The sequence below is a fragment of the Macaca nemestrina genome, chromosome 4 (genome assembly GCF_043159975.1).
Source record: "Macaca nemestrina isolate mMacNem1 chromosome 4, mMacNem.hap1, whole genome shotgun sequence".
Taxonomy (NCBI): domain Eukaryota; kingdom Metazoa; phylum Chordata; class Mammalia; order Primates; family Cercopithecidae; genus Macaca; species Macaca nemestrina.
Window position 1 is genome coordinate 151,002,695 of NC_092128.1, and position 27,966 is coordinate 151,030,660.

General features: G+C 43.5%; 2 protein-coding genes across 6 annotated transcripts in view; both read right to left on the reverse strand.

Moving 5' to 3' along the window:
• The window catches only part of LOC105499859 (RB associated KRAB zinc finger), a 51,116-nt gene extending 49,478 nt beyond the window's left edge, over nucleotides 1–1,638 (reverse strand). For 3 of the 4 annotated variants that reach the window (XR_011622626.1, XM_071095400.1, XM_071095403.1), the window contains exon 1: nucleotides 1,517–1,628. The gene's annotated coding sequence lies outside the window, so the exon portion shown is untranslated. Of the gene's footprint in view, nucleotides 1–1,516 lie in introns of all 4 variants that reach the window. The other variant, XM_071095402.1, reaches the window with a different exon arrangement.
• On the reverse strand, nucleotides 1,520–26,752 carry LOC139362959 (E3 ubiquitin-protein ligase RNF216-like). 2 transcript variants are annotated; one of them, XM_071095411.1, is made up of 9 exons: nucleotides 26,599–26,752; nucleotides 24,793–24,911; nucleotides 24,130–24,265; nucleotides 17,285–17,358; nucleotides 15,660–15,824; nucleotides 11,597–11,711; nucleotides 7,260–7,399; nucleotides 3,346–3,394; nucleotides 1,520–1,636 (listed from the first exon to the last, which is right to left on the reverse strand). In XM_071095411.1, the coding sequence occupies exons 3-8, from the start codon at nucleotides 24,194–24,196 to the stop codon at nucleotides 3,362–3,364; spliced, it is 594 nt and encodes a 197-aa protein (XP_070951512.1). In that variant the 5' UTR covers nucleotides 24,197–24,265; nucleotides 24,793–24,911; nucleotides 26,599–26,752; the 3' UTR covers nucleotides 1,520–1,636; nucleotides 3,346–3,361. The 2 variants fall into 2 exon arrangements, with proteins under 2 accessions (XP_070951512.1, XP_070951511.1); XM_071095410.1 differs by lacking the exon at nucleotides 24,793–24,911.
• Nucleotides 26,753–27,966: the final 1,214 nt, after the last annotated feature.

Genomic DNA, 27,966 nt, shown 5'->3' on the forward strand with positions numbered 1-27,966 from the left:
TTTTTGCATTTTTAGAGCAGATTGGGTTTCACCATGTTGGCCAGGCTGGTCTTAAACTCCTGACCTCATGATCTGCCCAACTCAGCCTCCCAAAGTGCTGGGATTACAGGCATGAGCCACCGCACCTGGCCTATGTCTTTTTCTTTTTTTGAGATGCAGTTTCCCTCTTGTTGCCCAGGCTGGACAGCAACGGCACAATCTGAGCTCACCACAACCTGTGCCTCCCGGATTCAACCAATTCTCCTGCCTCAGCCTTCCCAGTAGCTGAGATTATAGGCACGCGCCACCAGGCCTGGCTAATTTTGTATTTTTAGTAGAGACGGGGTTTCTCCATGTTGGTCAGGCTGGTCTTGAACTCCTGACCTCAGGTGATCCGCCCACCTTGGCCTCCCAAAGTGCTGGTATTACAGGCATGAGCCACCATGCCCGGCCCCTAATGTTAACATCTTATGTCAAAACCAGGAAGTTGACAGTGGTCTGCTACCATTAATGGGACCAGGCTTTCCACTCATATCTTCTCTTCTGGCCCAGGATCCCACAAGGCATCTAGTCACATGTCTCCTCAATCTCTTCCAACCTGAGTTTCGCAGTATTTCTTGGTCTTTTACAGCCCTGACACTTTTGAAAAGTACTGGCCAGTAAGTTTGTAGAGTGTCTCTCAATTTGATTTGTCTCATGATTAGACCTAAGTTAGGCACTTTTTGGCAAGTTCTCAGCATACGCCAGACAGATGTCAATGTGTCTTATGTATGGTTGGGGATGTAAAAAGCCCCCCAGCTTTTTGAGATGGGGTCTTACTCTGTTGCCCAGGTTGAAATGCAGTGGCTCCCACCTCAGCCTCCTGAGTAGCTTGACTACAGGTGTGAGCCACCATGCCCAGGTAATTTTTGTATTTTTTGTAGAGACGGGGTTTCACCATGTTGACTAGCTGGTCTCAAACTCTTTACCTTAGGTGATCCACCTGCCTCAGCCTCCCAAAGTGCTAGGATTACAGGCGTGAGCCACCGCGCCCGGGCAAAAAGTCATATGCTTAATCACTGTGTTAGATTTCTATTGCTGCTGGAACAAAATATCACAAACTTAGTGGTGTAAAACAATGTAAAATTCCCATACTGTGTTTGTTATGCTGGTGTCCAGAGAAACTGACTTTGGAGAGAGAAATATGATCTTGTGTAAAGTAAGTTATGTTATTTTAACATATATTTAATCCAATAGGCTGCAAGGTTCTCTCTTTCGGAGGTAAGCTTCCCTCTGATTATGAATAAGAAGATGAGTGAAGCGGGTGCTCCTCTGTAGCTAGGCATGGGGACGTGGAAGAATTCTACTGCTACCTGAAAAGAAATCTGCTGTGCTTAGAGAACCCACATAATCACACACAACAGGTAATGCACACATAAGCACACCAGCAGAATTCCACCTCACCCTGAAAGAGGTACTTACACTTATCTATCAACATGGTCTTCTTAGACTCCAGGAATGTGTCCTACATACATGGGACATATTACACAGTTCTTACCTTTCCAGATCCAAAGACTGCCTCTTGGGTGTATCTGAACAAGTGAGCATCTGTGCACTGCGTCAGCTCCTCGAATGGAAATTCCCCATAGCAGCAGCGACACTCAATCAGCTGGCCGTCCTGTAGGCAGTCAAGAAACACATATGAAATGTCCTGCACTTAAGCAGAGGGGGAGCCTTGTCTCCCATCCTCATCTCTCTCCCACCCCCACCACAAATTCTGAGGTAAAAAGCAACCCATTTTAGGGGCCATAAAACAATGATATGCTGTTTCATGCTATATAAATTCAGCTCAAGATACTAGCACAATAGTAATCCATACCTAAACCAGCGACGTTTTCATGGGTTTTGTCTGGTATTCTTTAGAGTAATTCTTTGTATAAAGTTATCATATTTGATATGCATCCCATGGTGCAAAGGGAACTAGAACATCTGCACTCAGATGCTAATGTGATTATAAAAAGCAAAGATAAGGGGCACGAGAGATGTTACCCAAAATGCTTTCAAAAGTTTAATTTTGTTCTTGTCATAAAGAGTGTGAACGGGTCATATCCAAGTCTGAGCTTTATTTTAAGGGACTATTGAAGCTATAACTAAAGCAGCAACCTCAAGTAATGTACCAGGCTATTGACTCCTTTTATTAACTATATCAACTGATCCAATCACCAACTCATTCTTTTTTTTTTTGAGACGGAGTCTTACTCTGTTGCCCAGGCTGGAGTGCAGTGGTGCGATCTTGGCTCACTGCAACCTCTACATCTCAGGTTCAAGTGATTCTCCTGTTTCAGCCTCCCGAGTAGTGGGGGTTACAGGCGCCTGCCACTATGCCCAGCTAATTTTTTGTATTTTTAGTAGAGACAGCGTTTCACCATGTTGGCCAGGCTGGTCTCGAACCTTGTGATTTGCCCACCTTGGCCTCCCAAAGTGCTGGGATTACAGGCATGAGCCACTGCATCCAGTTCCATTCTTTTATTTATTTATTTTTTATTTTTATTAGAAATGGGGTGTTTCTATGTTGACCAGGTTGGTCTTGAACTCCTGGGCTCAAACAATCCTCCCATGTCAGCCTCTCAAAGCGCTGAGATTACAGGCACGAGACAGGGTGCCCGGCCACTAACCCATTCTTAATGTCACATTAGAAAAGGTCACTAGCGGGGCGTAGTGGCTCACACCTGTTCCCAGTACTTTGGGAGGCTGAGATGGGTGGATCACCTGAGGTAAGGAGTTTGAGATCAGCCTGGCCAACATGGTGAAACTCCGTGTCTACTAAAAATACAAAAATTAGCTGGACATGGTGGCACATGCCTGTAGTTCCAGGTACTCGGGAGGCTGAGACAGGAAAATCGCTTGAACCCAGGAGGCAGAGGTTGCAGTGAGCCAAGAAAGCGTCACTGCACTTCAACCTCGGTGACAGAGTAAGACGCTGTTTGGAAAAAAAAAAAAAAAAAAAAGAAAAAGAAAACTCACTGTATGAGGGCGGCAGACACCATACAGAAACCCATCTTGCCCTGAGGTTAGACATATCTCTTTCTTTTAACTCTAAAGTGATATCTAAGTTGTAAACTTTCCTTTATGAGTCTATCTAATGAACGTCAGGTAATCATTTTTAACGGGAACATCTATTATCTCCCTTCAATTCTGATTCAGTGTGATATAAGAGTGACTACATTAGATCATGTATCTGACTATAACTTGGCTGAACTGCAAACTCGGCAAATCAACAGGAGGTTATCCAAAAACAAATTTGCCATCAAAAATGCTGACAAAACATAGTAAGAGAAAACAGCCCATGAAAATATCCAGAATAAACAAAGTGAGATTTCAAACTACCTTTTGATACTATTCTTCATTCATCTGCAGGGCAAGCTAAGTCTTCATGCTGAAGAACAGAAAAAGCACACACTCAGACACAAATTTAGTAAAAATGACATTAACCATTTAGTATTCATTTCCATAAACATAACTCCATATTGTGATCTCTTCGATTACACAGTTTAGCAGTTCAAAAAGTTACCTATGAATAAACTGTAAGTGGATGAGAGAGCTAGAAAATACAGGACAATTTTTCTTCAGTATGACTCAAAATGTAGAATAAATAAGGGAAAAGGTTGACACGTAAAACACTTTGAATAGCAAAGAATAGCATCAACAAAAACAAACTGAACAAATAAAAACTAAGTTTGGCTGGGTGGGATGGCTCATGCCTGTAATCCCAGCACTTTGGGAGGCTGAGGCAGGCAGATCACATGAGATCAAAAGTTTGAGCCCAGCCTGACCAACATGGAGATACCCCGTCTCTACTAAAAATACAAAATCGGCTGGGCATGGTGGTGTACACCTGTAATCCCAGCTACTTGGGAGGCTGAGGCAGGAAGATCACTTGAACCCGGAAGGCAGAGGTTGCAGTGAGCTGAGATCGCCCTGTTGCACCCTAGCCTGGGCAACAAGAGTGATACTCCGTCTCAAAAAACAAACAAACAAACGAAAACTATGTTTGACAATAGACTTCATTGGTGAGGCTGTGTGGTAGTAGGCACCCTCACACGTTACTGGTGAAAATGCAAAGCAGGACAACCACACTGGCGGGACACTGGCACAGAGTCATCAATGCCACTTCCAAGAGTCTAGCCCAAAGATGCACCTGGGCAGAAACAGGGAATGATGTATGTACAAACTTATCATGGCGCTATTTATAATCACGAAAACCTGGAAACAACCCTAAACGTCTATCAACAGGGGAATGACTGAATAAACTGTGGTATTACATAAAATGGTATACCAGCCAGTTTCAAAAAGGAAAGAGAAAAATCCCTATGAATTGCCATAGAGTGATTGCCAGGATGCATGGTTAAACGAAAAATGCAGTCACAGAAGAGTCCGCCACCATTTGGGATTACATTAAATTATTTGTGAGACAGTGTCTCACTCTCTCGCCCAGGTTGGAGTGCAGTGGTGTGATCCTGGCTCACTGCAACCTCAACCTCCCAGGCGCAAGAGATTCTCCCGCCTCAGCTTCCCGAGTAGCTGGGACTACAGGTGTGAGTTAATATGCCTGGAAAACTCTGCTACTATCTGGAAAAGAAAGATGGGTAAATAAAAATATATATATTTGCTTTTCCATAAAATAAGGAAAGATAAACCAAAGACTAACAATAATGGGTATATATAAACAAAGTGGGGGGCCAGGTGCAGTGGCTCACGCCTATAATCCCAGCACTTTGAGAGGCCAAGCTGGATGGATCGCTTGAGGTCAGGAGTTTGAGACCAGCCTAGTCAATGTGGCGAAACCCTGTCTCTACTAAAAATACAAAAATTGGCCAGGCATGGTGCCGTGTGCCCGTAATCCCAGCTACTCAGGAGGCTGAGGCAGGAGAATCCCTTGAACCCAGGAGTCAGAGGTTGCAGTGAGCCGAGATCCTGCCACTGCATTTCCAGCCTGGGTGACAGAGTGAGACTCCGTCTCAAAAAACAAACAAAGGAAAGTAGGAGAAAAGGACAGCACAAAAGCTAGATTTTTCTGAATGTTCCTTGTTTTATAGTTTTGATTTCAGAACTAAATTTTTTTTTTTTTACAAAATTAGTTAAAAAAACAAAACCAATTCTCTAAAAGTTCAAAATAAACAGAAAGAAATAAACTTTTTTTTTTGAAACAGTCTTGCTTTGTTGCCCAGGCTGGAGTGCAGTGGCATGATTTTGGCTCACTGCAACCAACCTTGACCTCCCAGGTTCAAGCGATTCTCGTGCCTCAGCCTCCCAAGTAGCTGGGATTACAGGCATGTCCCACCATGCCCAGCTAATTTTTGTATTTTTAGTAGAGACAGAGTTTTGCCATGTTGTCCAGGCTGGTCTTGAACTCCTGGCCTCAAGTGATCGGCTGCCTTGGCCTCCCAAAGTGCTGGGATTACACACATAAGCCACCATGCCTAGCCAGAAACAAATAAACTTGTTTATCAAGTTAATGGCACAAGCACCAAACTTACTTCAAGTGACTTTAAGATATTTGAATTTTATATTCTCAGATATAATCTGACAATAATGTTATTAAGAACCAAGACTTTTAGCATCAGAGAAAAGAAAACAAAGTTAGCAGAGCATGGTGGTGCGTGCCTATAACCCCAACAATTTTGGTGGCTGAGTCGGGAGGATGGCTTGACGCCAGAAGTTCAAGACCAGCCTGGACAACATGGGGAAATCCAGGCTGTACAAAAAAAAAAAAAAAAGAAAAAAAGTGCTGGGGTTATAGGCGTGAGCCACTGCACCTGGTCCCCCACTTTGTTTATATATAACCATTATTGTTAGTCTTTGGTTTATCTTTCCTTATTTTATGGAAAAATACTTAATCTAATAAGATTGGTGATATTAATGAATGTCATTCTGTAACAGATTAAGATAATAAATTCTAATTTCTGCTTAAAATCTAGAATTTTGGTCAAAAATAATCACTTCATTCATTTTTGAGAAAATGCCTGCCAAATACCTAATTTTGAATAATCACAGTTTTTCTGTCACTTTTTTCCAAGTAAAAAGTGGCCAATGCAGCTGCTTTGCGTCTCAATTGCACAAGCACTCTCCTCATACCTGGATATAAGACAAGCTTCATATCCTGGGATGTGGCGGAAGCACTTTATGAAGACTTCATTTTATTACACAGAATATTGAAAAGATATTTTCAAGGGTCAAAATTTGGTAAAATAATTTTTACTGCTTTATCAAAGACATTTTTAGGTGAAACTGGTGTGTCTTAAAAATGTAAGCTCATGGTGGTGAAGAAAACAAAGATTATGAGGATGGCTCTATGCCACTGGTCTGATTTATGCCAAGGCACCAATGCTTTGCTTCTGCTGGTACAAATTCAATATGGTGAAAAAGCAAATACAGCTGACCTTGATCAACAGAGGTGTGAACTGTGGGGACCCACTTATGTGCTCGTTTTCTTCTGCTTCTGCCCCCTGAGACAGCAAAACCAGCACACCCCTCCTCCTCAGCCTACTCAACGTGAAGACCATGAAGATAAAGACCTTCTCATGCTGATCCACAGTACCATTTAATGAATACTAAATATATTTTCCTTATCATTTTCGTAATAACATTTTCTTTTCTCTAGCTTACCTTATTGTAAGAATACAGCATGTAATACACAAAACATACCAAACGTGTTCATCGACTGTTATGGGTAAGGCTTCCTGTCAACAGCAGGCTGTTCACAGTGAAGTTTTGGGGCAATCAAACATTATATGCAGACTTTCAACTGCACAGGGGGAAGCACTCCTAACTCTCATGTTGTTCAAGGGTCACTGTAATGTCTTAGTATAGTTATAAGAGGTTTGACCTCGTAGACCCCCAAGAGAGTCTTGGGAAACCCAGGGATCTCTGGGTCACACTTTGGGAGCCACTGGTTTAGAAGATACTTATTAAACAATCAATATATACATTCCAGCTGACTTGCACATTTGATACTGTATTTAGAAAAATCAAAGGGTGAAACGGAACCGAGGCTGAGGGAGGAGGTGAAACAGATACACTAAGCTCCAATTAAAATTTTCTAACATAAAGCTGATTTATGAAACCACAAACATAAGTATTATGACAAAACCCAGGTTTTTTCTTTTAAAAATTTTGCATATATCCAAATTCATCACTCTGAAGAAAAGGGAAATCTTAAAAGACAGTTTTGTACTAACTAAACCCTAACAGCAAACCAGAATCCCGGAAACATACCCCAAGACCAGAGCACATCTTCCTACCTCTGCCATCTCTTTGATTTTCTGCTCATAGAACTCCTGCTCTTGTTGCACAGCTGGAAGGAGAGCACGCCAGTCATAGGACCTACAATGTCGTCGCTTATTTTCAAAACAGAAGATCCTCTTTTCTATTTTTATGTCACCTAGAAGATATACGACAATGCAAAAGCATGCAGACAACTGTGTGTTAGGAATCTGGGCCAGCCATGTCCATTCTTCCCGGCCTCATCCTCCCTCTTCTCTCTGGCGGTTCGTTTCATGACTTCTCTATCACACTCTACCATTTGGGAAGACTGGGCTTCTTACCATTTGCCAACCTACTATCCATTTTTTGACCTTTCTGGTTCTTTCCCTCTGTTTATGCTCCATTGGAAGGCATCTCCTATTCTGTCACTAGTGTACTATGTGAATGTACCACAATTTATTATCTATTTCACTAATGAGGACATTTGGGTTTACTGTTTTGGGTTAATCTGAATAGTGCTGCTTATAGCCATGTGTTGGTGAATGTATGTCCGCAATTTAGCTGGGAATTGCTAGATCATGGGATAGGCTTACTTCCACCTTTAGAAAATAATGCCAGTGTTCCAAAGTGGTTGTACCAGTTTACACCCTTCCTCCATCAGCAATGCATGTGAGTTCCAGTCTCTCCCACGTCCTTACAACACCTATCATCGGTTTTTAACTTTAGCCATTCTGATGGGTGCAAATGTGCCATATGTTTTTCAACCATTTTTATTTTGAAAGCATTCAAATATATAAGGGGTGGAAGGAATAGTACCTAGATTCACCACAATATATTATAACATGAGAATAAAAGAAAGCAGAATGACAAATATCAGACATATAATTGATCTGTTTAGGTTCTGTATTTCTTTTGCTGATTTGGCAAATTATGATTTTCTTTTTGGAGACAGAGCCCCGCTCTGTTGCTCAGGCTGGAGTGCAGTGGCACATTCATAGATCACTGCAGCCTCGACTCCTGGGCTCAGGTGATCCTCCCGCCTCAGCCTCCTAAGGAGGTGGGACTATAAAGGCAGATGCCACAACGCCCAGTTAATTTTTTTGTATTTTTTTAGAGATGGGATTTTTCCCGTGTTGTCCAGGCTGGTCTTGAAGTCCTGAGCTCAAACCATCCACCAGTCTTGGCCTCCCAACCACCAGCCTTGGCCTCCCAAAGTGCTGGGATTACAGGTGTGAGCCACAATGCCTGACCAATTTATATTTTCCTAGAAAACTTTATCTCATCCAGATTTTCAATGTACTCTTGTCTTTTCTTGGTAATCTCTTGATTTTAACATTTACTATCTGGTTCCTAATACATTTTATTTTGATTCTCCTTTTCTCTTGCTCATTCTCACATTTTTTTTAATTCAAACTTTTTCTTCAGAAAACCAGTTTTTGGGGCCAGGCGCAGTGGCTCACGCCTGTAATCCCAGCACTTTGGGAGGCCAAGGACGGCACATCATCTGAGGTGAGGAGTTCAAGACCAACCTGTACAACATGGTGAAACCCCGTCTCTACTAAAAATACAAAAATTAGCCAGGCGTGATGGCACACACCTGTAATTAATCCCAGCTACTTGAGAGGCTGAGGCAGGAGAACTGCTTGAGCTTGGGAAGCAGACTCCGTCTCAAAATTAAAAACAAAACAAAACCAGTTTTTGGTATTATGAGAATAGAAAAGCACATGATTAGAGAGTAAGCTTTGAAGCCAGATTCCCAGCTCGGCTACTCGCTAGCTGTGTAACATGTGCCAAGTTACTTAACCTCTCTGTGTTTCAGTATTTTTTCTACAAAATGATAATAATGGCACATACATCTCATAAGATTATTTGAAACATAAATGAATTAATCCGTTAAAGCACTTAGAAAAGTGACTGGTACATATTAAGTGCTAAATAAATGTTAGTTATTATAATTATCAATGCTACAAATTAAAAAATTCCACCCTCTATTATTTCTTTTGTCTTTACTCAGTTCTTTTTGTAGTTTATCATGTTAAAGTAGTAAGATTTATTTTCAGTCCTTTAATTTTATTTATTTACTTTTTTAGAGACAGAGTCTTGCTCTGTCACCCAGGTTGGAGTGCAGTGGCGTGATCTTGGCTCACTGCAAACTCTGCCTCCCAGGTTCATGCCATTCTCCAGCCTCAGCCTCCCGAGTAGCCGGGACTACAGGTGCCCACCACCACGCCTGGCTAATTTTTTTGTATTTTTAGTAGAGATGGGGTTTCACTGTGTTAGCCAGGATGGTATCGATCTCCTGACCTTGTGATCCGCCTGCTTCGGCCTCCCAAAGTGCTGGGATTATAGGTGTGAGCCACTGCGCCTGGCCTCAGTCCTTTATTTTTAAAAATAAATGCAATTAAGTCTATACACTTCCCTCTAATTTATTTTCCTGAAGGACCATAAAAAGGACAGAGGAGGGAGAACCCTGTCTCACTCTGAGTCAAGCAATTATAGCCCAAAGAGCAGTGCTTAGATGGAAAACAAACTGAATAGGAAAAAAATGGGATGCCTGGAACAGATAAGGGATTCTTAGCCTGTGTCCTTATAAAAAGCTGTTAAAAAAGGCTAAGTATGAGTCATAGACATTAAACTACTAACATAAATCAAGTGTATTTTTTATCTCATACTTACAGGGTCCTTAAAGATCATCTGATAATTAAATTTAAGACTCAGCATCTAAATTAAAGTGCTATACCTAAAACAAGGGACTGAATCAAATAAAATGAAGTTAACAGGGAAAAATGTGAGATGCAGCGAAACTGAGAGAGTAATATGACCTGACAGCAATGTGGGTGAAAAGAGCAAGGCTGAATGTGAGCAGACCTCATGTGGAGTATGATGTCCAGTCTTCTACACCCCAGCTTTCAAAAAGACCCTGACAAGCTAGAGAAGGGCACGTAGGGACAGGGAGAAGAGCAGTCAGGCTGACGAAGGGGTAACAGCCAGAATCTGTCTCTCCATAGGCAAGAACTACAACCACAGCTGGAAACTTCAGGAAGTACATGCTGACTTAATACAAAGGAAGAACTGTCTAAAAGACGGAGCTGACCAACAAGGGAGTCAACTATCTTGCAAAGTAGCACTTTCTCCACCACTGAAGTCAGAAACAAACGCTATATGGCTATGTACAAGGATGCCTGTTCTGAACTGTGGGTAAATTTGGCTGAATGAAAAACCACCCGCACAGTGCCCCTAGTTCTACATTCTGCCACAGGCCAGGAGAATGTCATGTCAGCAGGGCACTGCTCCACAGACTGGCTTAGGAACCTCAGGAGTCAGAGCCTAAGGGATTTGCTTTTAGATCCTGAAAAGTTCATGGTAAATACAAATACTGCCGGGCACGGTGGCTCACGCCTGTAATCCCAGCACTTTGGGAGGCCAAGGCGGGTGGATCACGAGGTCAGGAGATCGAGACCATCCTGGCTAACATGGTGAAACTCCGTCTCTACTAAAAAATACAAAAAACTAGCTGGGCGTGGTGGCAGGCACCTGTAGTCCCAGCTTCTTGGGAGGCTGAGGCAGGAGAATGGTGTGAACCCAGGAACCAGAGCTTGCAGTGAGCTGAGATTGCGCCACAGCACTCCAGCCTGGGCAACAGAGCAAGACTCTGTCTCCAAAAAAAATAAATAAATAAAAAGCAAATACAAATACTTTCCAGCTTTATATAGTCACCTGAGTTTCCACTTAGTCATACCTGAAATCAAGTGTGGTAATTAAGTGCACACATAACAGAAAGGGATGATCTCTAGAAAAGTTGTAGTAACTCCTTTACTGGGTAGAAGCAACTCAGATAAAATCTGAGTTGTTATAAAACTCAAGTTTACATTTCTGGGGATGAGACCTGAAGTAACCTCTTCGAAAGGGTTTTCAGCAGTTATTTCATCAATAAGAATGACAGAATTTTGGAGAAACATGTGGCTATTGGCCATTCTCTCAGTTGCATAAGTGACCCTCTGCAGTAAGGCCTCATTCATAAGTCTGGGCAGTTTTTACCTAACAACACAGCCAATTCTCATCAAACCTTCAAGACCAGTTTTTTCCCCAAGCTTAACAGCATACTCAAATACTTTCTCACACATGAATTTTCTACCACACAAAATTTTCCTGCCATGGTTTATCTTAAGGAGGAAGAAGGAAGCCAACAAGTGCAGCCACTTTCTGAAAATTTTGATGTGCTTAGAAAATAGTTCCTGTCAGTCACTCCTTGGACTGGCCTGGCCAGATGCTCAGCAGATGGCAGACACCTGTAGCACGGCTTCCTTCACTGACTGTGAAGAAGAAAAGATACAGTTTTGCAGCTACACACTGCCAGCAACACAGTTTACATTACCTTGTTCAAACTTGAAATCGATGTAAGAATACTGGTTCATTTCTTTTCTCTTCTTCCTTTTTCCACCGGTTTCTGGTGATAGCTCCTGACATTTTTTCATGGCATCAGAAAAGGCCTAAAAATTGAGAAAGCGAGAGGTTACTTCTGTAAATGGAAAGTAAGAATACACAAGACAGGCAATCCCCAAATGCCATTTTAACACATCTTCAGCCTTCTTCCCAGCACGGCTAACAACAGGTAGTGGCGGCTGGGTGCGGTGGCTCATGCCTGTAATCCCAAAACTTTGGGAGGCCAAGGCGGGTGGATCCTTTGAGGTCAGGAGTTCAAGACCAGCCTGGCCAACATGGTGAAACTCCATTTGTACTAAAAATACAAAAATTAGCTGGGTATGGTGGTGCACGCCTGTAATCCCAGCTACTCAGGAGGCTGAGGCAGGAGAATGGCTTGAACCCGGGAGGCGGAGATTGCAGTGAGCCAAGACTGCACCACTGCAATCCAGCCTGGGTGAAAGAGTGAGACTATGTCTCAAAACAAAAACAAAAACAAAAGAATAGGCAGTGGTAAATAGGCAGAATTTATTTTCATTTTCTCTGACTTTCATAAACTGGTACAGTGGTGGAAGCAAAACACTTAATGACAGATTAAAGAGTAACTAGGGAAAAGAAAAACTGTTGGCAGGTGCAGCGGCTCACACCTGTAATCCTAGCACTGTGGGAGGCTGAGGGGGATGGATCGCTTGAGCTTAGGAGTTCAAGGCTAGCCTGGGCAACATGGGAACACCCCATCTCTACTAAAAATACAAAAAGACAGCTGGGAGTGGTGGTCCACAGCTGTGGTCCCAGGTACTCAGAGGCTAAGGTAGGACAATCACTTGAGCCTGAGAGGCAGGGTTGCAGTGAGCCATGATTGTGCCACTACACTCCATCCTAGGTAACACAGGAGACCCTGTCTCAAATAAAACAAAACTGTCCAAGCTCTCCTTGAATAAGTACAGGTTAAATCACACAATGGGCTGGTGAGTTCCATTCTGTAGGTAAATCTCCATGTTGTTTCTCTGGTTAATGCTCCTCTTTACTCTCCCCTAACCTGCTTCCCCCACGCTCTTCTCTGCGTGTACCTATATCCACCCCACCCTTGGACAGGATGCTGAAGTATAAAATCCTTCCACTGGTGAGGATCCCTTTTCTTTCCTACCTTCAGCTTCTCCCTCTTAGATTTTGCTTATCAGGATTTAAATGCATTCAAGTCAGGGAGGCTCACGCCCAGGGTGGCTCATGCTTGTAATCCCATCACTTTGGGAGGCTGAGGCAGGTGGATCATCTGAGGTCAGGAGTTTGAGACCAGCCTGGACAACATGGCAAAACCCTGTCTCTACTAAAAATACAAAAAAATTAGCTGGACGTTGTGGCATGCGCCTGTAATCCCAGCTACTTGGGAGGCTGAGGCAGGAGAATCGGTGAACCTGGTAAGCGGAGGTTGCATGAGCTGAGATCGTGTCATTGCACTCCAGCCTAGGCAACAGAGCGTGATTCTGTCTGGAAAAAAAAAAAAAAGTGCTCAAGTCTTTGCCATCCTAAAAAAGGGACAGAGAAGGGGTACCTGATTTGAAAAGGAAGGAGGGGTGTGTGAGGTAGGGCCATTCTGCCTGGAAGAGAAGAAGGAAGAGTGGGAACCTTTCAGGAAGACCGGGTGGGACTCCTGAGTGTGGCAGGGGGTAGGAGGCCCTGGGGCTCATGTCCTGTGGCTACGCTGTTAGGATGCAGGGCAGGCTGGGGTCCAAGCCTGGGCGGCATGAGAAGGGGGGTGGCTATGATGGCAGTGTTTGTCTGAAACTCCTGCTGAAACTTAATCCCCAGTGTGGCAGTGTTGAGAAGGTGATCTCATCTCTCTTTCAATGCCAGGCCCTCTTTCTTCTTCCCCTCTTCGTAAAGAAACTTATCAAAGGAGCTGTTTATCTTCTGTTTCACCACCTCACCCTTATGACCACAAGCTTTCCAGCTGTCTCTAATCTGGCATCTACCCTGCCTTTGCACTTACTAATCTATGCTTATTATTGAGTGGCCAAGTCTACAAGTCTACCATCTGCATTTTAGTCCTCATCTTGCACAATCTCTTAGCAGTATTTAGTAACAGGCTGGCCATGGTGGCATCCCAGTGCTTTAGGAGGTTGAGGTGGGAGGACAGCCTGAGGTCAGGAGTTCAAGACCATCCTGCACAATCTAGCAAGACCCCATTTCTACAAAAAACAAAATAAAAAGATCATCCAGGTGTGGTGGTATGCACCTATAGTCCTAGCTACATGGGAAGCTGAGGCAGGAGGATGGCTTGAGCCCAGAAGGTCAAGGTTGCAATAAGCCATGATTGTGCCACTGTACTCCAGCCTGGGTAACAGAGAGAGACCCTGTTACTAAACAAGAATAACAATGATGATGATGATGATAATACAGACTGCTCCAGTCTCACAACTTCCTCCTTCCTGTCTGCCTGCCTCCTCCGCTTGCTCTTCACATGTCACCAGTCCTCTCTTCTCACCTGATATCTCTGGGTACCTCATCCTGGCTGGTGAGATTTTCCATATGCTAATGACTCTCAAAGTCCTATCACCATAAAACCCAAGGAGACACACACACACACAAACCTAAAAACTTTTCTACAGTCTGTATTTTCCAAACTTTTTAGTCCATTCAACCTTCCAGTGAATTATTTTTACTTAGATGTCTCACAGGCCCTTCTCAGCACACTGGCAACCAGTGTTTCCCAGACTGAATTCATGATTATTTCCCTCCAAAGCAGATGTTTATACTAGTTCTCACCCCAACAAATGATACCAACATCTTCCACCAAACTCCTACTTGGGTCTGTGATTAAATGTTCCTTGCTCAGGGAGGCCCTTCTGGAGACCCTTGGTCTACCTTAGGTTGCCTCCTGTTTTACCCTTTCAAAGCCCCTCTATTTTTCTTTCAGTCTTTTTTTGGCCGGGCACGGTGGCTCATGCCAGTAATCCCAGCACTTTGGGAGGCTGAGGCAGGCGTTATCATCTGAGGTTAGGAGTTGCTGACCAGCCTGGCCAACATGGTGAAACCCTATCTTTACTAAAAATACAAAACTCAGCCAGGTGTGGTGGTGAGCATCTGTAGTCCCAGCTACTCAGGAGGCTGATGCAGGAGAATCACTTGAACTGGGGAGGCAGAGGCTGCAGTGAGCCAAGATCGCGCCATTGCACTCCAGCCTGGGTGACAGAGCGAGACTCCATCTCAAAAAAAAAAAAAGGTGGAAGGGGCTTGGCCTACCTCAGCATGAGCCACAGTCCTCGGCTTGGTTCTTCCCTTCCTACAGGTAAAACCCAATGAGTATTTTAACCACTACGATAATTCCACGTTTGTCCTTTGGACAAAAGAAACATTACAGTGTTTGCTGAGAATCACAAGAATTTCAGTAGAATAGAATTTAATGGCAGTAAGAGCGACCAAGAGGAGTAAGCCAAGGTCTCTGCTAGTGCATGCACTCCTGTTCTGGCCACAGCTACAAAGCGGGCACCGTGTGCTGTCCTTCATGGAAGATGTCTGTGTTACCCACCACGAACCAGCACCCTTCTCACCCTTAACAAAGGCCTTTAAGTGCTATCTATTTTAGGATCCTGGGGGGAGAATGCTAGGAGCTGTCAGTAGCTGCCCATTCTTGTTCCCGGACTCTTTACAGACCTTACGTCCTATCACTGATAACTGAGCCATCTGGGGGATGGATGGTCGTGTGACCTGTCCCAAGTCGGAAAGCAAATCAGGAAGGAGCAGGATTAGAACGCATCTTTCATACTCTTGCGTTCCACAGTAGAATGTATTACCCTCCATGTTTTTATGGTCAAACTAGAGCTTCTCTGCTTCTCATCTATCTATTATTTCTTTTCATTTAGCCCTTCATGACCAGCAAATACCTATTTATTTTCACCCTAACTCCTTAGCAATCATAAACCATCCCAATTTCCACAAGCTGGACTGTTCATTCTGTTATCATGGGAAGATGTAGCCAAGAGGTGTGACCCCAAGAGGAAGACCAAGTAGAGCACCTTTCGGGTGATTGCATAGTGTCCTTTGAGCTCGTGCAGGGCCCACTTGATATCCTGACTACTGAGCATTTTGAAGTCTGCCATGAGGAGGTCAGCAGCTTGGATGAAGCAGCGCTGGTCAAGAGGAGTCAATTTAGGATAGTCAAAAAAGTCTATTTTAGGCAACTGAAAAGAGAGAGAAGCATAAAATCAGAGGCCAGGCAGTACATTTCCCAAGTAAGTGAAATCATTTTAAGAATTACATGTGTAGAAAAGAATAACGTTTGTTCTAATTACTCTATAAGGAAGTTACCAGCCCTATAAGAGAGATGAGAAAATGGTGGCTCAGAGAGGTTAAACGAACCTGTCTGGAGCCGACAGACTAGTTTTACTAGTTATAACTAGTAAAGAAGTATAGTTGGGGATTTAAACCAATATTTCAGCCATCTTCTTTCCATAACATATTTACAAACAACTATTTTTTTCTATTATAGAATATGTAAGAGATATAATCAAAGAATCTATGGGGAGTTGGAAGATCAAGCAACAGATCTTTTTTTTTTTTTTTTTTTTTTTTTTTTTTTTTTGAGACGGAGTCTCGCTCTGTCACCCAGGCTGGAGTGCTGTGACCGGATCTCAGCTCACTGCAAGCTCCGCCTCCCGGGTTCACGCCATTCTCCTGCCTCAGCCTCCTGAGTAGCTGGGACTACAGGCGCCCGCCACCTCACCCGGCTAGTTTTTTTGTATTTTTTTTAGTAGAGACAGGGTTTCACCGTGTTAGCCAGGATGGTCTCGATCTCCTGACCTCGTGATCCGCCCGTCTCGGCCTCCCAAAGTGCTGGGATTACAGGCTTGAGCCACCGCGCCCGGCCCAAGCAACAGATCTTAATAAAGTTAGTTCTCAACCATACTTTACCATATAATACACTAAATGCCAGTTTGGATCACAAATAATGACAATGATTAAAGTTTTTAAAAACCAAACTCTTTACATCTTGATATGAGATCTGGTTAAATAGATGTATAGTACACACTGTATACAAATCTCACATTAGAAGAAAAAAGATATTCAACTCTAGGTAATGATCTGCATGCTGACGTATTTACAGGGAAGTGTACTGATGTTTTTGCAATTTACTTTGAAATGCATTATAATGAAATGAAACATAACAAAGATGTGCTGATGGACAGACAGAGGACATATGTATGATAAAGAGGACAGAGTAAACTGTTAACTTTCTAGTAGCACCAGTGGTAGGGATATAGGTGATCGACGTAAAATATTTCAACTTTTCTGTAGGTTTGAAAATTTTCATAATAAAATGTTAGTGTCCTGGCCAATTCTTGGAATTTGCTTTGTAGGATTAAAGATATGGAGGATTCGTTTAATTCTTTGTGGGAAAAGGAAGATAAGAATTACAAGGAAAGATAGAAGTTAAAGACAGAATTCAAAGTGGCTCAGAATGGGAGATCGCACTGAAGTATAGACATATTCTGAAATCCTATGTCCCTCTGCTAGTCTTTAAAAACTTGTCCCAACAAAGCACTTTCTTCCCATACAGATAACAACAACAACAACAACAACAACAACAACAAAACCAGGGCATTTCCAGGTAGCGACTGCAAAACAAGAACACGACACTTGCCTTTGTCTCATCCTGGCTGGCCAGCAGACTGCTACTGGGATTTATGATGATTCTATCTTCTCTCTTTGGATAATCTGGGATTTCCAGAAGAAAATTACAAAGTCCGCAAAAACAAATGATGTTACTTTCATACTGCTTCCAAACCCCACACCTGCCCATTGCTTCAAATGCAATGTTTGAAGAATATAGTCCTTAATCACACATTACAACTGGCCTATCAAGAAATGAAGATGTGTGCAGCCCAGAAAAACTAAACAGATAAATAAACAAACAAGTGCATTGAATTCCTATCTTTGTGGAAGAGAAAAAATTTGAAAAGCAATGAACATACTGATTAAGGCAAACTCCTCTGAAGTTTATGTATCAGTTAGGTGTTAATGTAATGAAGTCACTGAAACTATTATTGGTTAAACTTCAAAATTGGAAAATTTGTAAGAAAAGTAGCTATTCTTTGTCAAGAAAACTATGAACAAGTAAGAAGTGGAAAACTATTCACATTTACAGTAAAAAACAGTCTGCTAAGAAATGAAATAAATAAATGAAATATAAAAGATCTTCTGTTAATTCATTAATACTTTTTATACCCCTCTGGTAACATAAATCTCTACAGTAATATAAAGCTCTATGAGCCACTGAGTTATACTCGGTTTATTTAGCTAGCTGTTAAGCTAGACTGATGAACAGACCATGTTTTCCTACGAACAGACACTCTTCACACCAAACCCATTAGCTTTGTCTATTATCATCATGAAATACTTCCAAAGTAAGGATATATAGAGTGAGATAACACACATTGACGTATCACCACCCAGACCCAACAAATGTTAACTATTCAGGCTCTTCACAGTCAAATCAGACAACCACCTTGGAATGACTGCACAGTAGTGAAGACAGAGTGAGTGGGGTACAGCTCTAGCCACATTCAGTAGCAAGGAAGTTCCTTTGCTCAGAGGTTAATGGGGACTTCCCCTTTTCTCTGTTCTTTCTCTTGCTCCAGTAGATTCCTAGGATGAACCCCTAGGTGCTATACCTGCAATTCTCACACACCTCCTTTCCACTGATTCTCTTTTGCCAGATGTCAATAGTAAGGCCTATAATAGTAGGACAGGAGGTCTGGCAGAAAGAGGGCAGAGAAAAAGTGTCCAGCTCTGGCTCCTTTTCTCACCCAGGTGCCAGTGTTTGGGGACTGGTTTGCACAGGTTCATTTATTCTGCAACCCCCGCCGGGGACCCATATCAAAGTGCTCTCGCTCATCCTGACATCTCACTGCATTTCCTTTTGCCATTACTTCTGGGAGTCCCATACACTTTTTGTCTCTAAGCTCCCCGCTTCCCTACCACCACAGCCTGCCCAGTCTATGGTACACAACACTAGAGGCCCAAAGAGAGCAAAAAAAAGCAGGAAACTCCTCCTATTACAGAGGGAGACAAGAATTCAGAGTACATTTTCCTTTAAAACCATTGTAATCAGTGGTGATTCTCCGTCCTAGAATTCACTGGTGTGCACTGAGGTTATGCAAATCTTTGAAGGCTGACCTGAGAATTAGCCACCAGCAAAAATCCTGTCTGTAGGGAAAGTCCTGAGTTCTAGACAACTCATTACATGTGCATATTTAACGTGGCGACAAACCAGACATGAACTAGCTTTAAAATGGTCTGTGTTCACATGTTTTCTTAAGTACATGATACATAAGTACACCTCTACATGAAATACAGGTGGAACAGCAGATATGATTTCTTGAAAAAACAAACATGTTTGAGAGGTTCATCTCTCCCCAATTCATTTTATATTTTCAACAATACTAAGAACTTCAAACACTGAAATGCTACAGATGCGAAGTTCCACATGGCAGAAATCAGAAGCTCTCACTATAAACTGTAAGAATTCATTTCTAGTTTAATCCCTTCATTATGCTTACCAACAGAACTGTTCTGGAGGTTAAGTGATATTTGGAGGCCCAGAAAATGAAGGACAAAGAAAGGACAGGACAAATGAAGGACAGAAACAAGTGGTAGCCTCTGTTCTAATATCTGCACCCTGGGGCAAAAGCAGTGGGGAAGCCTGTCAGACTTCAATCTGCCCACCTCTTCATATGATGTCACGCTTAAGCTGATTTGACATGCTAGCAGATCTAAAGAAGGCACTCCTGCAAAGTAAGCCAGGCTAGTACTCTAACCTTTTTTTTTTTTTTTTTTTTTTTTTTTTTTTGAGATGGAGTCTCGCTTTGTTGCCCAGGCTGGAGTGCAGTGGTGTGATTTCAGCTCACTGCAAGCTCCGCCTCCCAAGTTCATGCCATTCTCCCGCTTCAGCCTCCCGAGTAGGTGGCACTACAGGCACCTGCCACCACGCCTGGCTAATTTTTTGGATTTTTAGTAGAGACGGGGTTTCACCGTGTTAAACAGGATGATCTCGATCTCCTGACCTCGTGATCCGCCCATTTTGGCCTCCCAAAGTGTTGCGATTACAGGCGTGAGCCACCGCACCCAGCTGTACTCCAACCTTTCAACCCTTAGATAGCTGTTGCTGCCTTCATCCAACTGAAGTTGACCCCGTGTGAGTGAAAGGTCTAAGTTAACCAGCCAGAGTAGATTACCTGCCATGTGGTTCTCCACAGGCCCTTCCTGCTTAAAATGTCCAGATGGTTCCATTTGAAGGCCATTTAAAGACACACAAATAAAGCAACTGAGACTGAGCTACAAGAAAATCCCAGGCTGCTCAACCCAGCTTTGGGCCTTATTTCCAGTTTCCATTAACATTTTAGTTTAGTTGTGGAATTAACATTGCCCTAGGAGTCCAGAGACTAATGGAAAGGAAAGCAGTCTCAGGAAAACAAGATTGGCTTGAAAAAAAGCAATACACGGACTGTACATTCCCCTGCTTTTTGGATTTCACAAGAATTTTTATGTGTTTAAGGATCAATATTTGCTTCTGAGTGACACAAAAAGCACAGAGGGTCAGCAAGTCCCTAAAAGTAAGTACACGTGTGAGACTCAGGAAGTAGGAGAACAGAACTGTAACAGAAGGAGTCAATTTGATTACATTTTAGTGATTTTTATAGACAATCTTGAAGATATATTTAAACATGATGTTCATTTGCAGAAGGAGAGAAAAACATTGAAGTATACTCAATTTTGATGAGGTTAAATTGTTAAAAAATACTAAAATATGGTATCTGGTATTCAAATCATTGTTCTATAAATGAGCTAAGTTTATACTTTTCTCTATCATTTACATTTTCTGTAATGAATAAACCAGTATTCCATTTCATAGCCAGGAAAACATTAACCAAAAAAAAAAAAAGGAATTCGAAGAGAAGAGAGATGTAAACAATTCACACACAAGGGAAATACAATTAGTAAACAAATATATGAAAAACACAGCCAATTATCAAAGAAACGTCACTTATGCTACTTTATGCCTACCCTAGTTAACTACAAAAAATAACATCATAACTCAGTAATGTCGAAGAGCTGTTAAAGCAATTCACACATTTAAGTTGTTTTAAATGAGTGGAAGTCTACGAGAAAGTTTTCATTGTAAAAATGTAGTCATTGCTGCTCAATTTTCCTGTAAACCTAAAACTGCTCTAAAAAATGAAGCTTAGTAATTTTAAAAAATGTAGTTATTATCATGCCACTTAGAAGCCCAAAAAGAAAGTACTTTAAAAGCTTAGGAGGGAAAAAAATCTCCAACAAACAATTCTGCTGGAAGACAGCAAACATAGCCAACAGGAAGGTGGATGCCAGGGCGTGGGGCAAGTAGAGTTCAGGAGACAAGCAGGAGAATGTTCACAGCTACATTATTTGTGACAGTCAGAACTCAAATCCCTGTCAAAAGTAGATGGAAAATTTCATTGCTAAGTGGTATAAATGGAATACCACTTAGCAATGAAAAATATATAAACTATGGTTCTACCCAACATGAATAAACCTCACAAACATAATGCTGAGCGAAAAGAAGTCAGACTCAAAAGACTATAGACTATACAAAATCTTTACGTAGTGTTCAGAGAGGATAGCAATGTTCTATTTCTTGAAGATTTCTGGGTTGTGGTTACATAAATTTTTGGATTGTGATAAATTATTGAGCTGTGCATCTTTAATTTGTTTATTTTTCTTTTTTCTTTACGTATATTATAAACACATTGGTATACAATAACCAAGTTTAAAAACTATACACAATAAAGAATATGTGGAAAGCCTTGAGAAGAGTGAGTAACTGGCATGTAAATAACAAAATGGCTTTCTTTCCTCACTGTATGGAAGGTTAAATACCCAGGTAGAGTCTCTCACTGAAAAATAAAAAATGCTTTAAGAGTTTGGGTAATCCAAGCTGGGTGAGGTAACACATGCCTGTAATCCCAGCTATTCGGGAGCTGAGGCAGGAGAATCATCTGAACATGGGAGGCTAAGGTTGCAGTGAGCCAAGATCATGCCATTGCACTCCAGCTTGGGCGACAACGGCAAAACTCCATCTCAAAAAAAAAAAAAGAAACCAACTATATCAAGAACTCAAGACATGAGCTTAGAGTCAAACAAGAAAATGAGGCACCATGGGAGCCAGCAGGAAGAACAGAATATGATTCCCAAGAACTTAACACATCAGAACAATCAAACTCACAAAGAAACTAGGCTTATTGTTTAAAGAAATAAAAGAAAAAAAAAAAGACTAAAAATAAAGTCAAAGAGCAAAACTCGAGGAAAATAACCAAGAGAATTAAAAGCTAAAACATCATAACTGAAAAACAGTAACACAGTGGATGAGTTAAAAGATTACACTCTGCTGAAGAAAAATTTGTGGGCTAGAAGACACCTGTGAAGAAATTATCCAGAATACATCTCAGAGACAAAGAGGTGGACTTAGAGACATAGAGATCGTGGGAGAAGAGTTACAGAAGACAGGAAACAGCTACAAAATTTCCAGAACTGACAATATCACCAATCTATGGCCTGGTAGTATATACTCTTAATGGTTTTGCCTTACTGAGAAGCATGTTAAGTAAAATTGATAAAGATTAAGGGAAGGCCAGGTGAAGTGGCTCACACCTGTAATCCCAGCACTTTGGGAGGCCGAGGTAGGTGGGTCACCTGAGGTCAGGGGTTCAAGACCAGCCAGGCCAACACGGGAAACTCCATCTCTACTAAAAATACAAAATTTAGCCAGACATGATGGCGCATCCCTGTAATCCCAGCTACTTGGGAGGCTGAGGCAGGAGAGTCACTTGAACCTGGGAGATGGAGGCTGCAGTGAGCTGAGATCGCACCATTGCACTCTAACCTAGGTGACAGAGTGAGACTCCATCTCAAAAATAAATAAATAAGTAAATATCTGATGACAGTGGTTGTACAGAGGTGGGATCAGACAAGGCCACTACTGGCTCCAACAGAGTCATTGTACAAATTAGAAAAAAGTACCTACATTGGGTTATGCACTTGGTAAAGGGTCCTTCCTTCTCAGCTTGGCAGGGAAGAAACCCACCTGCACCCCTGACTAAGAACTACACTATAAGATAGGAACTCAGAGGAAAGGTGTTTAGTGAACTGTCTATTTTGTTTAAATTTACCACCAGGCTGGGCACGGTGGCTCACAGCTGCAATCCCAGCACTTTGGGATGCCAAGGTGAGCGGATCACGAGGTCAGGGGTTCAAGACCGGCCTGACCAACATGGTGAAACCCTGTCTCTACCAAAAATACCAAAATTAGCTGGGTGCGGTGGAGCACGCCTGTAATGCCAGCTACTCAGGAGACTGAGGCAGGAGAATTGCTTGAACCCAGGAGGCGGAGATTACTGTGAGCCAAGATTGCACCACTGCACTCCAGCCTGGGCAAAAGAACGAGACTCCATCTCCAAAAAAAAAAAAAATTTTACAACTATTTCACCTCTGCAGATCAGAAGGAGGGGAAAGAGTCTATTTGTCTCCCAGGCTGGAGTGCAGGAGCATAACATAGCTCACGGCAGCCTTGAATTCCTGGACTCAGGCAATCCTCTTGCCTCAGCCTCCCAAAGAGCCAAGATTAAAGGTGTGAGCCATGTGTCTGGCCCATATTTATCCCTTTTATAATGAAAATTAAGAAATGTGGCCAGGCGCGGTGGCTCACACCTGTAATCCGAGCACTTTGGGAGGCCGCAGCAGGTGGATCACCTGAGGTCAGGAGATCAAGACCAGCCTGACCAACATAGAGAAACCCCATCTCTACTAAAAATACAAAATTAGCAGGGTGTAGTGGCACATGCCTGTAATCCCAGGTACTTGAGAGGCTGAGGCAGAAGAATCACTAGAACCTGGGATGCGGAGGTTGAGGTGAGCCAATATTATGCCATTGCACTCCAGCCTGGGCATTTAGTGAAATTCCATCTCAAAAAAAGAAAAAAACAAAACAAAACTGCAGAACAAAAAAATACATGTTCCAAAATTCCCCTCAAGGCTAAGCCAGAATCTTCTGGCAAAAAAGAAATTAAGCATCATGGGAAGACAAGACCGGTTCAGCATCACCTGTAGTATTTCAGGTCATAAAGGCCTAGTGGAGCACTCCTTTATAATCAACACGCCTTCAAAAATTGATGCTGACACTCTCTCTTAAGACTCCATGACTGCACATTAACAGTGTCTTATCAGCAAATTAATAGCTTATTAATCTCGTTGTAATGAATGAGTCTTACACTTCATTCATGCCAGCAATATCATTATCTGATATAATTCTGGTCTAACTAGTCTTTTTACGTCTCAAAATGAAATGTCCCTGGATTCTAAATGGTACAAAATAGGATCATTTCAAAAGAAATAACTGTGATACTAAAAGAAAAAGCCATAGGTAAAGGGATAAAGTGAGAGCAAACAACTTACCTTGTCCCCGATGGCAGTGAAAGTTGTTCAAGTGAATCACCTCTTCATTGCTGTTTCCCTCTGCCATTTTCAAACGCAGACCTGCACATACGGGACTGCTAATATCTAAACATGGTGACCATCTGTTTCAAAAGGTCTGAAAAGGAAGCAAAGAGGAACAGTAAGAAAGAGGGAGTATCAAAACTCTTGCCATGTATCTGGTCAGGGAACATCTGAAGCTTATGCTGAAAACATTCCTTGGGAAAACACATCCAAGGAAGTACGTCAAAAAAAAAAAAAAAAAAAAAACAACCCACAAAAACTCAAAACGTATGTCATTAAAACATATTTTTAAAATACACATATTAAACAGACAAAGTACAGACAGATAATTTACATCTTGATACAAATATGCTAACAAAGAAATTGGCTAAGGGTACTAATAGGCAATTCACAAACAAGAAAACACAGAAGATGCTCAACCTCACTAATAATCAGGGAAAGGCAAATCAGAAAATGAATTATGTTTCAGCCAGACGCAGTGGCTCACGCCTGTAATCCCAGCATTTTATGAGGCCGAGGCGGGCAGGTCACAAGGTCAGGAGTTTGACACCAGCCTGACCAACATGGTGAAATCCCAGCTCTACTAAAGTACAAAAATCAGCCGGGCATGGTGGTACGCACCTGTAATCCCAGCTACTCAGGACACTGTCGCAGGAGAATCGCTTCAATCAGGCAGGCGGAGGTTGCAATGAGCCAAGATCATGTGGCTGCACTCCAGCCTGGGCAACAGAGTGAGACTCCTTCTCAAAAAGAAGAAAGAATTATGTTTCAAACCACTGGTGTGGCAAAAAAGGCAAGCATGTAAGAAATGGGGAATCTTCTACATTGCTGGTTTGGAGAGTAACTTGGAAAAGATATTCTAAATAGCAATTAGCAATACACCCTAAATTACAAATGTACATCCCTGTGACTTAGCAATTCCACTTCCAGATATATTAGCTAAAGAAACCTCTGTGTGTTCTCCAAGAAATATGCATAATCGAATACATGGACAAGGAAGGTCATTACAGCAAATATGTAATAAAAGCAACTTGAAATGGCCTTACTGGACATCAGTAAAGGAATAAATAAAATTCATATGAGGATACAACACAGTTAAATTAACTAATGTTAAATGAAAACAAGTGTGATACCATTTATGTAAATTCTTACACAAATTTAAAATACATTATATTTAAATATTAAATTAAAAAATACAGCCAGGTGCGGTGGCACACACCTGTAATCCCAGCTCTTAGGGAGGCCGAGGCGGATGGATTACCTAAAGTGAGGAGTTCGAAACCAGCCTGGCCAACACGGTGAAACCCCAACTCTATTAAAAACACACATACAAACGCCGGGTGCGGCGGCTCACACCTGTAATCCCAGCGCTTTGGGAGGCCGAGGCGGGCGGATCACGAGGTCAGGAGATCGAGACCATCCTGGCTAACATGGTTAAATCCTATCTCTACCAAAAAATACAAAAAATTAGCCGGGTGCGGTGGCGGGCGCCTGTGGTCTCAGCTATTCGGAAGGCTGCGGCAGAATCGCTTGAACCCGGCAGGTGGAGCTTGCAGTGAGCCAAGATCGCGCCACTGCACTCCAGCCTGGGCGACAGAGTGAGACTCCGTCTCCAAAAAAAAAAAAAAAAAAAAAAAAAAGAAAAAGAAAAAGAAGAAGAAAGAAAAAAGAACGTTCTCTTTGCACGATCGAAGTACCTGGGACAACTGCTATCCAGGCCCTCAGGTATGCACAGAGCCCTGGCGGATTTGTCAGAAATTTCTGTAACCCGCACGCCGCGCACGCTACAGGGTTGGTTGCAAGTGGCCCAAAGTCTTGGATCCCTGGTCCCGTTACACCGGGAGCCGGGCCACCTCGACGAGGGGACAGCGGCCTCGCTCCCTGCCCAGCGCCCGGGCACCCGAGCCGGGCCAGCCCCCAGCGCCCCGTAGAAGGGTTTGACGCACTTGCGGCGCCCTCGCGAGTGCCCGGTGACAGTCGCCAACTTTCGCGGAACAACACCCGCTCCAGATGTGAGGGGAGAGGTGGAAAAACGCCGCCCGCCTGGGCTGGGGTTCACAGGGACCGGCCGCCTCCCGCCGCTTCTCCAGGCCGCGCTCGGGTGCACGGACCCCGCCTGCGTGGCAGCCTCGGGCCCTGGGGAGGGAAGCGCGGTCTCCCGGGCTGTCGCCCTCGCGCAGCCGACCCAAAGGGCCGGCCCGCGAAACTTCGCGAAGAGGCGGAAGTGGGTCGCCCGGCCGCTCAGCGCCTTTGTCGCTCCCGCCTCGCCTCCACACGGGGCTCGAGACGCCCAGCCCAGTCCTTTTGCCCGATCCCGCCCGGACCTCGGCCCGCGCCCCTCAGCTCCACGGAGGCGTCCCGCAGAGAGGCCGCCTCGCCTCACAGACCCGCCCAGGAGCTCGAGTGCGCCCCGCGACCGACACTCACTCGCCACTCAACTCGCCGGCTAGCCAGGTGGGTTCAGCGGCTTTCCCTACCGCGCCGCTTACTCTTTAGAAGCCACAGCGGCAAGCTCCATCGCCGCCGCTGAAGCAGCAGCTACACTCCTTGCGGTCCTGCCGCGCCGTTACCTCGCTCCTGCGCACAGCGCCCCCTCCCGACTAAGGACAGGAAGAACCATAGAGGCACTACGGGTGCTGTGGAGGAGCGACCCGGGGGCTCACCATAGAGAGGGCCGCCTAGCCGCGCCTGCATCCGGGCTCTCCGCTTGCGGAGCCTTGACTCCCCCATCCCAGAACCCACAGGAGCCGCCGTCTCCCCAGAGCTTAAAAGGGTATGGGGCAGGTGGTTGTGGACGTTTACTCGATATCTACTTATTTGTCCTAATTGCTTTGGCAAGTCATTCATTCATTCTGCAGATATATTCTGTGGATTTCCTGTGGGCCAAGCACTGTTCTAGGATTTGGGGAAATTAAGAGTAAAGTGGGTCCCGTGGCTGGGCACAGTGGCTCACGCCTGTAATCCCATCACTTAGGGAGGCCGAGGCATGGATCACTTGAGGTCTGACGTTGGAGACTAGCCTGGCCAACGTGGTGAAACCTCGTCTCTACCAAAAATAAAAAAATTAGCCAGGCTTGGTGGCGGAAGCCTGTAATCCCAGCTACGCAGGAGGCTGAGGCAGGAAAATCACTTGAACTGGGGAGGCAGAGATTGTAGTGAGCCAAGATGGTGCCACTGCACTCCAGCCTGGGCAACAGAGCTACACTACATCTCAAAAAGAAAAAAAAAAAAAAAAATATATATATATATAGAGAGAGAGAGAGAGAGAGAGAGAAATTGAGAGAGAGAGAGAGAAATGTGCTTCTGGCCTCAGGAAGTTTAGGTTTTAGTGGGCAAGTGAATGACTGACTAAAATACTGCTCCTGCTGGGCACAGTGGCTCATGTCCATAACCCTCGTGCTTTGGGAGGCCAAGGTAGGAGGATCGCTTGAGGCCAGGACCTCAAGACCAGCCTTGGCAACATAGCAAGACCCCAACTCTTAAAATAATTGCTGGCCAGGTGCGGTGGCTCACACCTGTAATCCCAGCACTTTGGGAAGAAGCCGTGGCAGGCGGATCACTTGAAGTCAGGAGTTCGAGACCAGCCTGGTCAACATGGTGAAACCCCGTCTCTACTAAAAATACAAAAATTAGCTGGGCATGGTGGAGCGTGCCTGTAATCCCAGCTACTAGGGAGGCTGAGGCACAAGAATTGCTTGAACGCAGGTGGGGGAGGTTGCAGTGAGCCAAGATCAGGCCACTGCTCTCCAGCCTGGACAAGAGAGTGAGACTGTGTCTCAAAAAAAAAAAAAAAAA